The sequence below is a fragment of the Passer montanus genome, unplaced genomic scaffold (genome assembly GCF_014805655.1).
Source record: "Passer montanus isolate IOZ18808 unplaced genomic scaffold, ASM1480565v1 scaffold3, whole genome shotgun sequence".
NCBI classification, from domain to species: domain Eukaryota; kingdom Metazoa; phylum Chordata; class Aves; order Passeriformes; family Passeridae; genus Passer; species Passer montanus.
Window position 1 is genome coordinate 4757225 of NW_024367707.1, and position 12350 is coordinate 4769574.

The 12350-nt window shown below is 37.8% G+C and overlaps 1 protein-coding gene across 2 annotated transcripts in view; it reads right to left on the reverse strand.

Annotated features, from left to right (window-relative positions):
- Positions 1 to 5149: 5149 nt before the first annotated feature.
- MBTPS2 (membrane bound transcription factor peptidase, site 2) overlaps positions 5150 to 12350 on the reverse strand; it is a 39016-nt gene continuing 31815 nt past the window's right edge. For both annotated transcript variants that reach the window (XM_039714265.1, XM_039714266.1), the window contains exons 10-11: positions 12264 to 12339; positions 5150 to 11005 (exon numbers count right to left, since the gene is read on the reverse strand). In XM_039714265.1, the coding sequence (XP_039570199.1) occupies positions 10783 to 11005; positions 12264 to 12339 (299 nt within the window). In that variant the 3' untranslated portion in view covers positions 5150 to 10782. The remainder of the gene's footprint in view (positions 11006 to 12263; positions 12340 to 12350) is intronic.

Below are 12350 nucleotides of genomic sequence, written 5' to 3' on the forward strand. Positions count from 1 at the left end.
CTGCTGTATCCTGCTCCCACCCCTGCACACAGCCTTTACAAAGACTAATCCCTGCTGCATTGTGTGGGATGCTGGATTATAACATTTCACACTGAGTGCTATGCTGAGCCTCAAGCAAGAGGAGCAGCACATGTCATTGCCAGACCCCAGCCTGGAGGTTGTTGTGAGCTCTTCTCCTGCCAGGGCTGGGCATGTGCAGAAGAGCTTGGGGCTGTTTTGGGTAAAAATCTGAGCTAGTCCTGGAGGGCTGTTGACCTCAGGGTAAGAAAGGTCTTAATGGTAGAGCTTAGTGAGATCGACTGGCCAAGTCCCCGCTGAGGACTGCAGGTGCTCTCTGGGGCTGCCCTGGCGGGGGCTGCGGGTCACACAGGGGAGCAGAGTGGGATGGATTCCAGCCCTGCAGGCTGGCTCACATCCCAGCCCCACACAGAGCTGCTCCACCACTGCTCTTCACTGCAAGTTGTGGTTCATGGGTCTGACAGTGCCCCTTCACTGCAGCTCCAGCCTGTGTGGGTCACAGCCTTCTAAGGACACTAACAGTCATTGCCTTTATCTCAACTGATGCTAGTGCAGGCCAGCAGAAGTTAACCTAGTGCTTATCAAATTCGTATCTCTGAGTATACACAAACCCATGGCAGAAGACAAGAGGTTCATTCTGCCTTTTAACTCCTTTTTGATCTAGAAGAGTGTCTTCAGTTAAGGGGCTTTCCCCCTCAATTTATTTACTTATTTGTAATTAATAATAAAAAGAATTATTTTTAAACTTGCATGACTATTAATTTTCGGGATTGTTTTTGATATTTTACATCAGAACATGACAGGTTTGGTTGCATGACCCCATATATAAGAACAGAGTGATTTCTACATTTAGTATCACATTTAGTATCACTTTGTTAAACGATGCAGTTTTATTTTTACACCATCATTTGCACATGCTAAAAGAGAACCCCTCTAAAGTAACCTTGTAAGTGAAAGCTAAAATATTCTCTCCAGAATGGCTTTTGGTATCTTCAATCAAAATGAAAAAAAGAAAAAGAGTTTAAAAAAATTGTGCAGATCCAGTTAGTTAGAATCTCAACTGAACAACAGGTTTCTGCATTTTAATGAAAAAATACCATTTGATAATATGTTGAAATTTTCACAACAATGACAGTAATATTTTAACTTCTGGTCTAACTTCTGGTTCAGCTCCATTTAACTGCAGAGGTCAGTGGTACACAGAGGCCAGTTAGGTTAACTACTGAAACACTCTCCTTAGGAGTACCCTTGAATATAAGTGTTGGAAAAATAACCAGAGCCTTTATCTATAACAAAATAATCTTATCTGTGTTGATTCACTAAATGAAACAGAGAATTTTGTTGTAAAAAGCACACTATACAAGTTTTGGGTTCCCCATTTTTTCCTTCCTTCAGCACTGCAGCACGTTTAGCACTGCAAGTGCCAGAACATTTCCAGGGAATAAATTCAAGCATCTAATAAAGAGCAGTAAACAGTCAAAGTAAAGAAAAAAATTGTTGGTATAACAATTGGCAAGTATAACCAGTGGCAAGTACCCAGGAACTTATGGTTTATAATGCACATTCATAATCTTTGTTGATTTTGCAGCAATGGTAGAGATACAGGTGGTTTGGCCAAGTATCTGCTAGTTATTCAAATAGCTACAGGAATGAAAACAAAGCCAAGGGGCAAAACATTTAAAAAAATTTTCTTAATAATTGCATTTGTAAGGTTAACTCATGCTGAAGGGGGACTGTGGAAATAGGAGAAGAAAAGTTCTGACTTTGCATCCAGACTACCTGAAAGTCAGACTGGTCCTGATCCTCAGTCAGGGAGAGGGACAAAACTGAAGTCTGAACATCCTGAACTGCTGTCTAGGACAGGCTTTCATTACCCCTCTGATCTTGCTACCAATGTGTTTCTATCAATGACTGAAGTTTGTTAGTTCTAGTCAGGTCAGCTCTATAAATGCTTCAATGGGAAGAAGAAAGTAGTAAAAATGCTTACTGTAGAGTTATTAATGATTCTGTAAATGAACAAATCACCTCACTCTATCACTCCCTTCCCTGACTTTATCCCGTTTTTAACTGTCTCATTTCTTTTCTCCTGCAAGTTAAATCCAGTCAAATGCACAGTTGTGGCACTTGGCAGAGATGATCACAGACCTCTCACATGCCTTGTCTCAACCTGGTGCCTCCACAGCCTGAGACTGATGGGATTTTCCTCATAACATCAGCCTTCCTTGCTGCAGGTAAGGCAGCAACACTAATTTCTGATGCTTCCAGGCCTGAGGTCAGTGCAGGAGGAAAATGAATGTATTCTGCTAGCCTTTTATAGCAGTCTGGATCACACTATTCTGCATAAACAGAAAAACTTAAATGAATTTTATGTCAGATATACTTACTCAAAAAGCCTCATAGTCTACTGTAATTCATGAGCCAAAAACAAAATACAAGGAAGGAAAGGAATCTGGCTTGATTTGTTGCCCACGTGCAAGCATCTGGTGTGATACAAAATGCCCTCAGGTACCTTTCCAAGTATCCAGCAGCTGGTCCAGAATGTCTTTGATCTCCAGTAGGGTCTCACCCACATCTGGAAGCCCCATGTGTATGTCTCAGAAACCCTGGGACTCATCCACCAGGAGACAAAAGGAGACAAGTGGGGGATGAGCTTCAAAATGTTCTTTCAAGTCAGATTTTTAACCTAAAAGAACACCTTAGGATATCTCGGACCACACCAGATGCCTGCGTGGGCAACTGAATCAAATTCAGTTGGTTTGGGGAAATTAAAAACATATCTGGTAATATTTTAATAGATGTCCTCAAAGAGCCATAAAGGGTAAAAGGACAGGAACTTTTGTAATGCAATAGCAAATTAAAAATATGACATTAAAAAGAAAAAAAAAAAAGGAAAAAAAGTATTTCTTTTCAGTCTGAAAGACTCCTTTGAGGAGGAAATAAAAGGGACTCATCCACCAGGAGACAAAAGGAGACAAGTGGGGGATGAGCTTCAAAATGTTCTTTCAAGTCAGATTTTTAACCTAAGAACACCTTAGGATATCTCGGACCACACCAGATGCCTGCGTGGGCAACTGAATCAAATTCAGTTGGTTTGGGGAAATTAAAAACATATCTGGTAATATTTTAATAGATGTCCTCAAAGAGCCATAAAGGGTAAAAGGACAGGAACTTTTGTAATGCAATAGCAAATTAAAAATATGACATTAAAAAGAAAAAAAAAAAGGAAAAAAAGTATTTCTTTTCAGTCTGAAAGACTCCTTTGAGGAGGAAATAAAAAAGGATGTAGGACCATGTGTTTTCAAGACAGGCAGACATGGCAATGACATAGTATTCAGCCACGAATATACTTGCAAAGAACTGAAAAGAGGTAGAAGTAATCATAAATGTAAATAATATGATACATAATTGGTAAGAATATCCAATTACGGACCACACCAGATGCCTGCGTGGGCAACTGAATCAAATTCAGTTGGTTTGGGGAAATTAAAAACATATCTGGTAATATTTTAATAGATGTCCTCAAAGAGCCATAAAGGGTAAAAGGACAGGAACTTTTGTAATGCAATAGAAAATTAAAAAGATGACATTAAAAAGAAAAAAAAAAGGGAAAAAAGTATTTCTTTTCAGTCTGAAAGACTCCTTTGAGGAGGAAATAAAAAAGGATGTAGGACCATGTGTTTTCAAGACAGGCAGACATGGCAATGACATAGTATTCAGCCACGAATATACTTGCAAAGAACTGAAAAGAGGTAGAAGTAATCATAAATGTAAATAATATGATACATAATTGGTAAGAATATCCAATTATATTTCAACACCATACTTAAAAGTATGAAAGCAAACACCAGACCCACATCTCTCTGAGGTAAAAAAGGGGAAAATTTTAGTCCAGCTACAAGACATTTATTAGCTTAGTCCTCATAAATGTCGTGAATTCTCTCAGTTTACCACCGTAAGATTAGAATCAAACCTTAAATTTTATTTTGTTGGGTAAGTCACATCAGAAGATCATAAAAATACTTAAAAAATATTTAAGGGAGATCAGTGCATACAGATCTACTGCAGATATTTAGGAATGCTTCTGCTTCGTAGTTCAAACTGGTACGATTACAGGAAGAATTATATTTAGCTTTCTTTATAAAGTCACCAGCAATAAGACTCATAAATACAGGGTTTCTTTTTAAATTTTATTCTGAAATTATATTAGTGAATAAGGCAACATTCCTCAGGATGACATTAGGATATAATTGATTGTTTTTCCAGATTACAAGAGGAACATACCTCATCACAGTAAAGGATAAGCTTTTCAAAACCATCTGAAAAACCTCAGAACTCTCCTAAAAGCTTACATGCTTCATAAAAAAATTGCTATTGTATCTACCTTTAACATGGGTAAGAGGAAAAAAACCAGCATCTCCTCATGCCAGAAAAATGCAATTCAGAAAATTGCAGAAACTGCATAGCAACCTATCTGGGAAATCCTACCAATGTCTCCAATCTGTGCTTTCTGTCCATTTCTCATGGCAATCTTTTATCTGGGAACAAAGCCACAATTGCTGGAACAGCTCTGCTTGTATAAAGTAACAGAGTGTCCAATAGGCAACAAAGGCTGGTTCAGTTCTCAGAACAAATAACCTGGCTGGCTCCAGAGGAGCTTGCTCAAGGAGCAGCAGGAGTGCTTCCCTGCCACACAGAGCTGGGTGCTAGCACAGGGATAGCCAAGGAAACCTGTCCAGAACACCCAGGGGATGGGCCCAGCTCTGCGCTGGCCGGGACAAACAAATCAAAGGTTCTCATAAGTCAGTTCACCTTTGAAGAGCTGACATTCTAAGTTCTTCACACAGGACTGGCCAGAGCAGTGGTTTTGCTTACCTTGATGATGACATCCAGTGTCAAATATTTCAACTACTATTTTCTGTGATAAGCTGATAAACAAGGGAAAGTAAAGTTATAGTTATTATTGTTTTTAGGTAGTCAGACACCAAAAAGGATGGTGTATCTTATTGGGACCCAGAGAGAATATATGAATCACATATGAAGAGAACGAGAATATATGACAGAATATAGCAATTACCACTAATAAGGAATTATGTCACTCTACCTTATTTTTAAAAACAGACTTAAGCACATCAACAATCAGACAATGAATTTATTTGCAGGATACATTTATCATACATAGAAAACAATACTTATTGTTTGGTTAATTAAATAGAGAAAAAAGCAAAACAAAACCACAATACATTATTCAGTGTTCCATATATTTGTTAGCTGACATTTTCAAAATGAAGCTTTCTTTTTTTCCTGTTTTTTAAAAAACCCATGATCATGAACAATGCATAGTGGGAACAAAGGATCTAGAAATCTAACATTCCACAGCTGTGAGTCAGTGTGAAAAATAAGGCCATGTAAAGGGAAAAAAACCCCACAGTGAATTTCTAAACAATACATATTCCATTGACAGGCTTCAGATAAGATCAACTGAATATATGAAATCTGAAAACAATGTTATGTAAGGAAAAGATAAATTAAAAATATTAACAAACAACTTGGAAATAGATTTTCCTAGTGATGGCTTGAAAATAGCCTCCAAACTTTCAACCCAGTATCAATGAAGATAAATTATATGCTGCAAAAACCATCCCAGGATGAATGTCCAGAGGTGAGAAATACCCAAGTCCATTTTACAAAATAAGCTAGAACTACCCATGCTACTTATTCAGCACATATTTATCAAAGGAATGACAAAGTGTTAAGAAAAAAAGTTTGACCACCAATCACTGAATGATTCAGTGAAGGGCTGGAAAACATATCTTCCTGCTCTGAAATGTTAATTACAAGTTCTTTTCAGGTTTCATGACAATGTAAATGGAATGAAAGGAATTGCAGTGTCATATCCTGCTCTTTGTTCCTGTCCTTTCACACCAGGTCAGCAGTGTGAAAGTTTCATAAAGCTGCCATGAACTGAAGTCCTTCACTGCCCTTAAACGCTGCCATCTGCTCTTCACATGATGGAGTGGAGGAGCCCAAGGACCAGCACTCAGAGAGCTGCCAATGTTCCCAGAGGCTGCATTGATGCAGGGTGTGTATCCCAGGTAACTCAGACACATTAAATAACCAATACAAAGCGTCACATGAAATTCAGGATAAAGAGGGTATAAAATATTTGCCAAAATTGGATCTTACCTGTGTTAAGATTCAAGATTCCTTACTCACAAAACTACAAGAACATAGCTGAGGCAAGACTGGTTGGAAATTGGTCTGAATGCAGGTGTACAGGAAATATATTTTACAAATAACTACTTATATCTAGAGTTTAATTCACATATTTTTAAAACAAATAAATACAGACTAGGCTATATTAAACCTTTATAGGCCTTCTTCATCTGTCATTAGTGATATCCAGATCTGTATGAACGCTCTGAATTTGTAAGACATACATAATTTATTTTTTAAATATTCCTACAGGTCACCCTTTGACATCATGTAAAATGTATGGGAAGCTTTGGGAACGCTGGGATTGCTGATATGCTGAACTGAATAAAACATATCCTTATTAAAAGAAAGTTGATACACCCTGACTGCCGTGGAGAGTCCTATCCCGAAAACTTTATTTTTTCAGAATGCTCTACACAGTGTTGTTCATCCCAGCTCTCCAGAGCAGCACAAACAGCAGCAGTAAAGGGTGAAGGCTGACCTTTTTTAGTTGCCCTGAAAAAGCTGTGTTTACCATGCTTGTAGCTGAGGTTTCATAGAAATAAGAAACATGCTTTAAACATCAGCTGAACAAAACTCATGCAGCTGTGGTTACATCATGTCCCCATCACTTGTCTTCTGTTAATAAAGAAGTTAAAAATTGCTTTTGGGAAGAAAATATAAGTTTCTCCTTTCAAATCCAGAGAAAACCATAGAGAGAATTCACAGAGAGGAGGAAAAGAAAAACAAGAGCCTACATTGCAGGATATGGAGGACTGCTGTAAGCTATCCCTAAAAAAGCACTAATCCATCCTATGGCTATGTGTGTATCTGTTATACAAATGTATGTATACAAACATATCCACAAATGTAGAATTATCACATTAACCATTAACATGGTTGTCACAGAAACTATCAACATGGTTGTTTCATTCTAAATAAAAATGATGAGTTAACAAATTTTCCACTGTGGCTCATAATTTGGGATGACTAATCTGAAAGTTTGTCTATACTTTTTTTACTGAAGCCTCCCTTATTTAATTTGTACAGAAGCAAGCTGGTTTTAAATTCCTAAGTTAGCAAAAAGCATGTAACATCCCCCATGCTAAGGAGTTTGCCTTAGTATGACATTTTCATGTCATATCATGCACTATCAGAACATGCTATGTAAATATTTGCTGATATAAAAAACAACTTCATTAAAAAAAGTAGAATAATGATTATAATTATGGAATTCTTCTGGAAATTTTCAAACAAAAGCTAAGTATATAATTTCTGAATATTAGACATTACTTTTTCCATCTGATACAGATTTAAAATGCATAGTATATACATAAATATAGCAGCCATCCAATCTTTAAGAGTGCCGTGTTTTATAGTCCAGTCAATATGCCCTAAAATTATATTGATGGATTTCATATTAAAGATTATGAGGGGCTAATTAGAATAAGATGTAGAAGGATTTAAAGACTTCCTATTTTTACAAAAAAAAACCATACATCAAAAATACTCCAGTAAAAATCCAACACACAAAAATCACTCTGTACTTTTGTGTTTTCTCTTGCTAAATAAATGACCAAAACCCAAGAAAAAAATCATCCCAGTAAGTGTATGTATGGCACATGCTTATCAGAATGTAATCCATATGTCAGGATTATAGAGAATGAAATGAACCCACTGAACAACTTCTTCTTCAGAGAGTAGTCCAACCTGACTAATACCTTTGTCCACACTAATCTAAGATGTGCTGGGTCACCATTCATACTCAGTTTGCCTTAAGTCTTGATCTAAAGAACCTGTACATACCTAAATCAACCCTTACTCAGTCAAATTTTAGCATGTGGAGAAATGGACTCATGAATTATTTTTAAGCACTTCTAGTACTCTCTCTTCCATACATGACATCTAGGGTCTTTAGAGTGCACTAGGGTGTCTGTTTTGCTAAAGCCTTGACCAATGTCTTCTCCACCCTCTTCGTGCTTATGAGGTCAGACACAGACTGAAGTTCTACTCAGCAGAACTGTGGCTTTCACTGACTGTGTAAACTGTGTAACTGGCTTTAGCTTTGTTTGATAAAACTTCATCTTTTGGTAGCACACTAAATAACCAGGAAGAGCCTGTCAGCCTCATTATAGCAGATGAAATTTGTGCATGCCAATTCAAAAGCTTTGGGTTTCCCTAAATCTGTTGCCTACATTTCCATGAGAGGCACTATGCTAAAGGATTGTTCCAAGGCATTTCAGTCAACATGAATAAATAAATATCAAACTTGACAAGTTTTGAAAGTAAATACTCCTGTCTTACTAAACTACATTAAAACTTCTAAGTCCAAATTAATTTTTTGCACTGTAGATTGGATGAGGCAGAGGAAAGTGTTATAGAGCCACTGTAAGGAAGAGCTCAGATCAGTAAACAGCCACTGAGGTGAGAGAGCAGTCTGGAACAGAGCCTCAGAGCCAGGCCTTGTGCAGGGACCAGGCTGCTCCTGTCCTCCTGCCCACCAAGGGATGGCAGAGTGGCCCACCAGAGCTGCTACTCTGAAACCTCTCTGTGTTTCCAGGAGTGATGGCAAGTTAGAGTTACAGGGTGTAGTTTGCATTTCTTTTCTTGCACTTTGTTTTACTTTTAATGGTCCCCAAAGGGGCCAGCTCACACTGGATTGAAGCATTCACTCTCTCCTACCAGGACCTGTCCCAGTTTGCCCAGGTTGAAATTACTGAAAAGGAGAGGCACAGGCCAGCCACCCCACAGAGGTGAACTTCAAGGGCCCACCCAGCCTGTGGCAGCACTGGAAATGGGATATAAACTAGCCAACAACAAATAAATAAGCACGGTTTCTCACCACAGTTTGCATCATTGTAAGAAAGGAGCGCATCTCAAGTGTGAAAGCTACTGTGCAAAAGTACACATCAGTGGGCAAATGCAAACATCACAGAGTTATGAATCTGTGCAGCAACACCAGGAATTGGGCTCAGCCCCACTTTGAAATTACCCAGGCTTTCACCTCAAGTGCCAAAATAATCTATTTTACCTGGTCCTGGATATTTCAGTACTCCCTGCAGGCCAGGATTTGTGAGCTTAGGTTCCACTTCAGATCCTGATGGAAAGGCCATTTCTGAAAAGGAACTCTGAGCTGTGGCAGCTCCTATGGGGAACACTGTATGAGGCAGAAGTTGCAGGGTATTTTTCAAAAATTTTCTATTTCAAATATTTAGGCTCACAAACCAGAGCATTTTTGTTTAAATATCAGCCTATATTGAGGCAAGGCTCTGACTGAACCTGATTTAGATAAACTAGGCAATATATCACAGGAGGAAAAGACATAAAATATATAATCTTATTGGGTACAAAACATTACAAACCTAAAGAGCTTCAAAGCACCTCAGACATACTTCAGTCAGTAAAACTCTGACTGTTCTTCCACTGTTCATTTAAGAACAAGGATATGGTCTATATTCATCTCAGAAAGCAAAGCCAAATGTTTAAATAGTTCAAGTCACAATCATATTCTTCCTGTAAATAATTAACATCTAAGACAAGCTAAATATCTTTGTTATCTATCTTTGAACAGAATGAATCCTAGCAAAGGAAAATTACCCTTTGAAATACAGAAAACCATCAGTGAGTTACTGTACATATTGCATGCATAGCATCAGAAGATAGACACCATAAAAACAATAGGTTTCACTTTCAACTGTGAACAGGTAGAATACAGTATTATTTTCTGAGTAAAACACCACAAACATTACATGTCACTTAGGAAAACTGTGCACAGCATACTTCAGCACTCAGAAACTAAATTTCAGTTATCTTGTAGCTATTGCTGACAAATATTGCCTTTAAAAAATTTCAGCTGCATCTGATAACATACAACTGAAAGTGTAAGCAACACAAACACGTGGGCTTTGTTACCCTCCCACATGCTTAATTTTTAGCAGACATTGGCACTTCTCATCTACATCCCAAGGACAACATTCCTCCAGTCATTTTGGCCAGGTGGAAAGGAAAGCTACAAACCCAAATGGCTGCTCTCTCCCCATTAACACATGGTAAGCATTTACCTAGCTTTTCCCCATTTTGAGACTGGACTTTAGGGCTTCTTAAAATCCAGTTTGGTAGAATACCAGACTGAAAACAACCAAAACAAGTCACTGAAGACTATGCTGATTGAGAAATGATCAGAGCCCACACAGACAATTATTTAAATTACCAAAAAAACCTGTTTTTTTCCTCCCACTTTACAAATATTTGAGGCAAAATAATTCCCTTATTTTGACATCTAAATTAATGAAGTCCGATTTTTTCCTATGCAATTTTAAAATGTAATTTTCCCAAAATGAATACAGTGCTTAAAGAGTAAGTAAAAAGGCTCCTACTTTTTCCTATTAGATTTCCCATGACCACAGGCATGGTGTTATAATGTTTTAAATTAAAACAGCAACTACCACTTGATTGTTCTTTCAGTGTCATATTAAGGGAATTACTTCAATCTCAGTACTGGACAAATTTTAAAAGGTAATGGATTCATTATTTCTGTGTACTTTGTAAATTGATGGAAGAATATCCAATGCTCTACCGTGCTGTCACCATCCAAAGTCCCAGTGCAACATTGGCAGCCAAAAGTGCACTACCAGCAAGCAGAATCAAAAAGCCAACAAGCTCTCTGTTTTGTTTTTCTACAATTAGGGAGCTCAATGTGGCTTCCAGGAAGGAATTTAATATCCACTGACCATCCAAAGCGAAGCAGGGTACAGCGTTGATAACTGCCAGTGCTCCTGACAGTGAGATGAGGTACCTGGTTCAATGTAGTTAAGGTTCATTAAAAGTATCTGAGAAAATACTAACAAAAAGTAAAAAAACCCCAAAAAACAAAAAAAACCCCCTCTATATGTATTGAATTTCTAGTATGCAGAGAGAGACATACAAAGGTTATTTTTCTAGCTGCCATTCTGTTTCACAGAAATTGTATGAGTACAATTAGTTTTATGCCATAACATACCCACTCAGAGAATTGCCTTTACAGATTTTTATTTTTAAGGGCTAAATTTGGATACCTGCACTCCTCACAACTTCAGTGAAAGCAGGAGACAGCAAAACCACCATCTTCTTTGCTTGCTTTGTGTGGTTTTGGAGGAAGGTTATAGCTCTGACTATAGCTATGCCTGAACTAAGAAGGTATTCTAGACCCAAGTATGAAATCATGATTAGGAATATTTTCCAAAACACTCCCTAGTAAATGACTAGAATATCATCAGATATCTGACCTAACTCTCCTTACCTGTTAGCCAGAAAGGCTGAGTGCATTTCTGTACATGTGTGTGCACGTGAGAATGAGGCACGGGCAGGTAATTTTCACTGCTGGTTAAAGGCTTGCTAACTGCAGGACCTACCTCCATCCTGAAAGGCCAGGCAAGAAGACACAGTCTGAAAGCAGCTGGGCCAGTGTGAACCTTGATGTGTTCCCAGAAAACAGGAGCTTATGTGGTACCTTTCCTCTGCTTCTATGGACTTGTTACTAAACTGAACTACACAGACTAGTTATTCTATAGCCACACATAAACATTTCAGTTTCTAAGACTAAGAGTTCCTAGATTAGATTCCTAGACATTCAAGTCTACTAATCTATATGTATGTGTATATATATAACCTTGTTCATTAATAAGCAAGAGTTAATTGAATTATCCTGTTTTTTGAACAGCTATTTTCTTTTCTTTTGAAGAAAAAAAAACAAACTAGGAAGAACATCTCATTTTTCTTGACTTAAAGTCAGGCTTACTTTGGCTTTTTTGTCACATCTGTCAAGGTTCACCCTCAAGAGTTAAAAAAAGCACTGACCAAAAATATGCTCTTAAGCACAAGAAAGTGAGAGGTTCATTTTTAGCCTGGCTCATGGACAATAATCAATGCAGAGACAGGATAAAGATGTCAAATCTCTACAGAAATATTTTAGGATATCCTGTCTAAAATGACATCCAACTGAAGTTTTGATAGGTCACTAAATTCTGAACAGTTCCCTTCTTACCTTGAAAGAACAAACATACTTCAAAGGATACTTGCAAAATGTCTCTATCACCACAGGCAGATCAATACTTAGAAAGTTTTGTCGTGGCACAAAACTGCTGAGACTCACTGAAATGAAA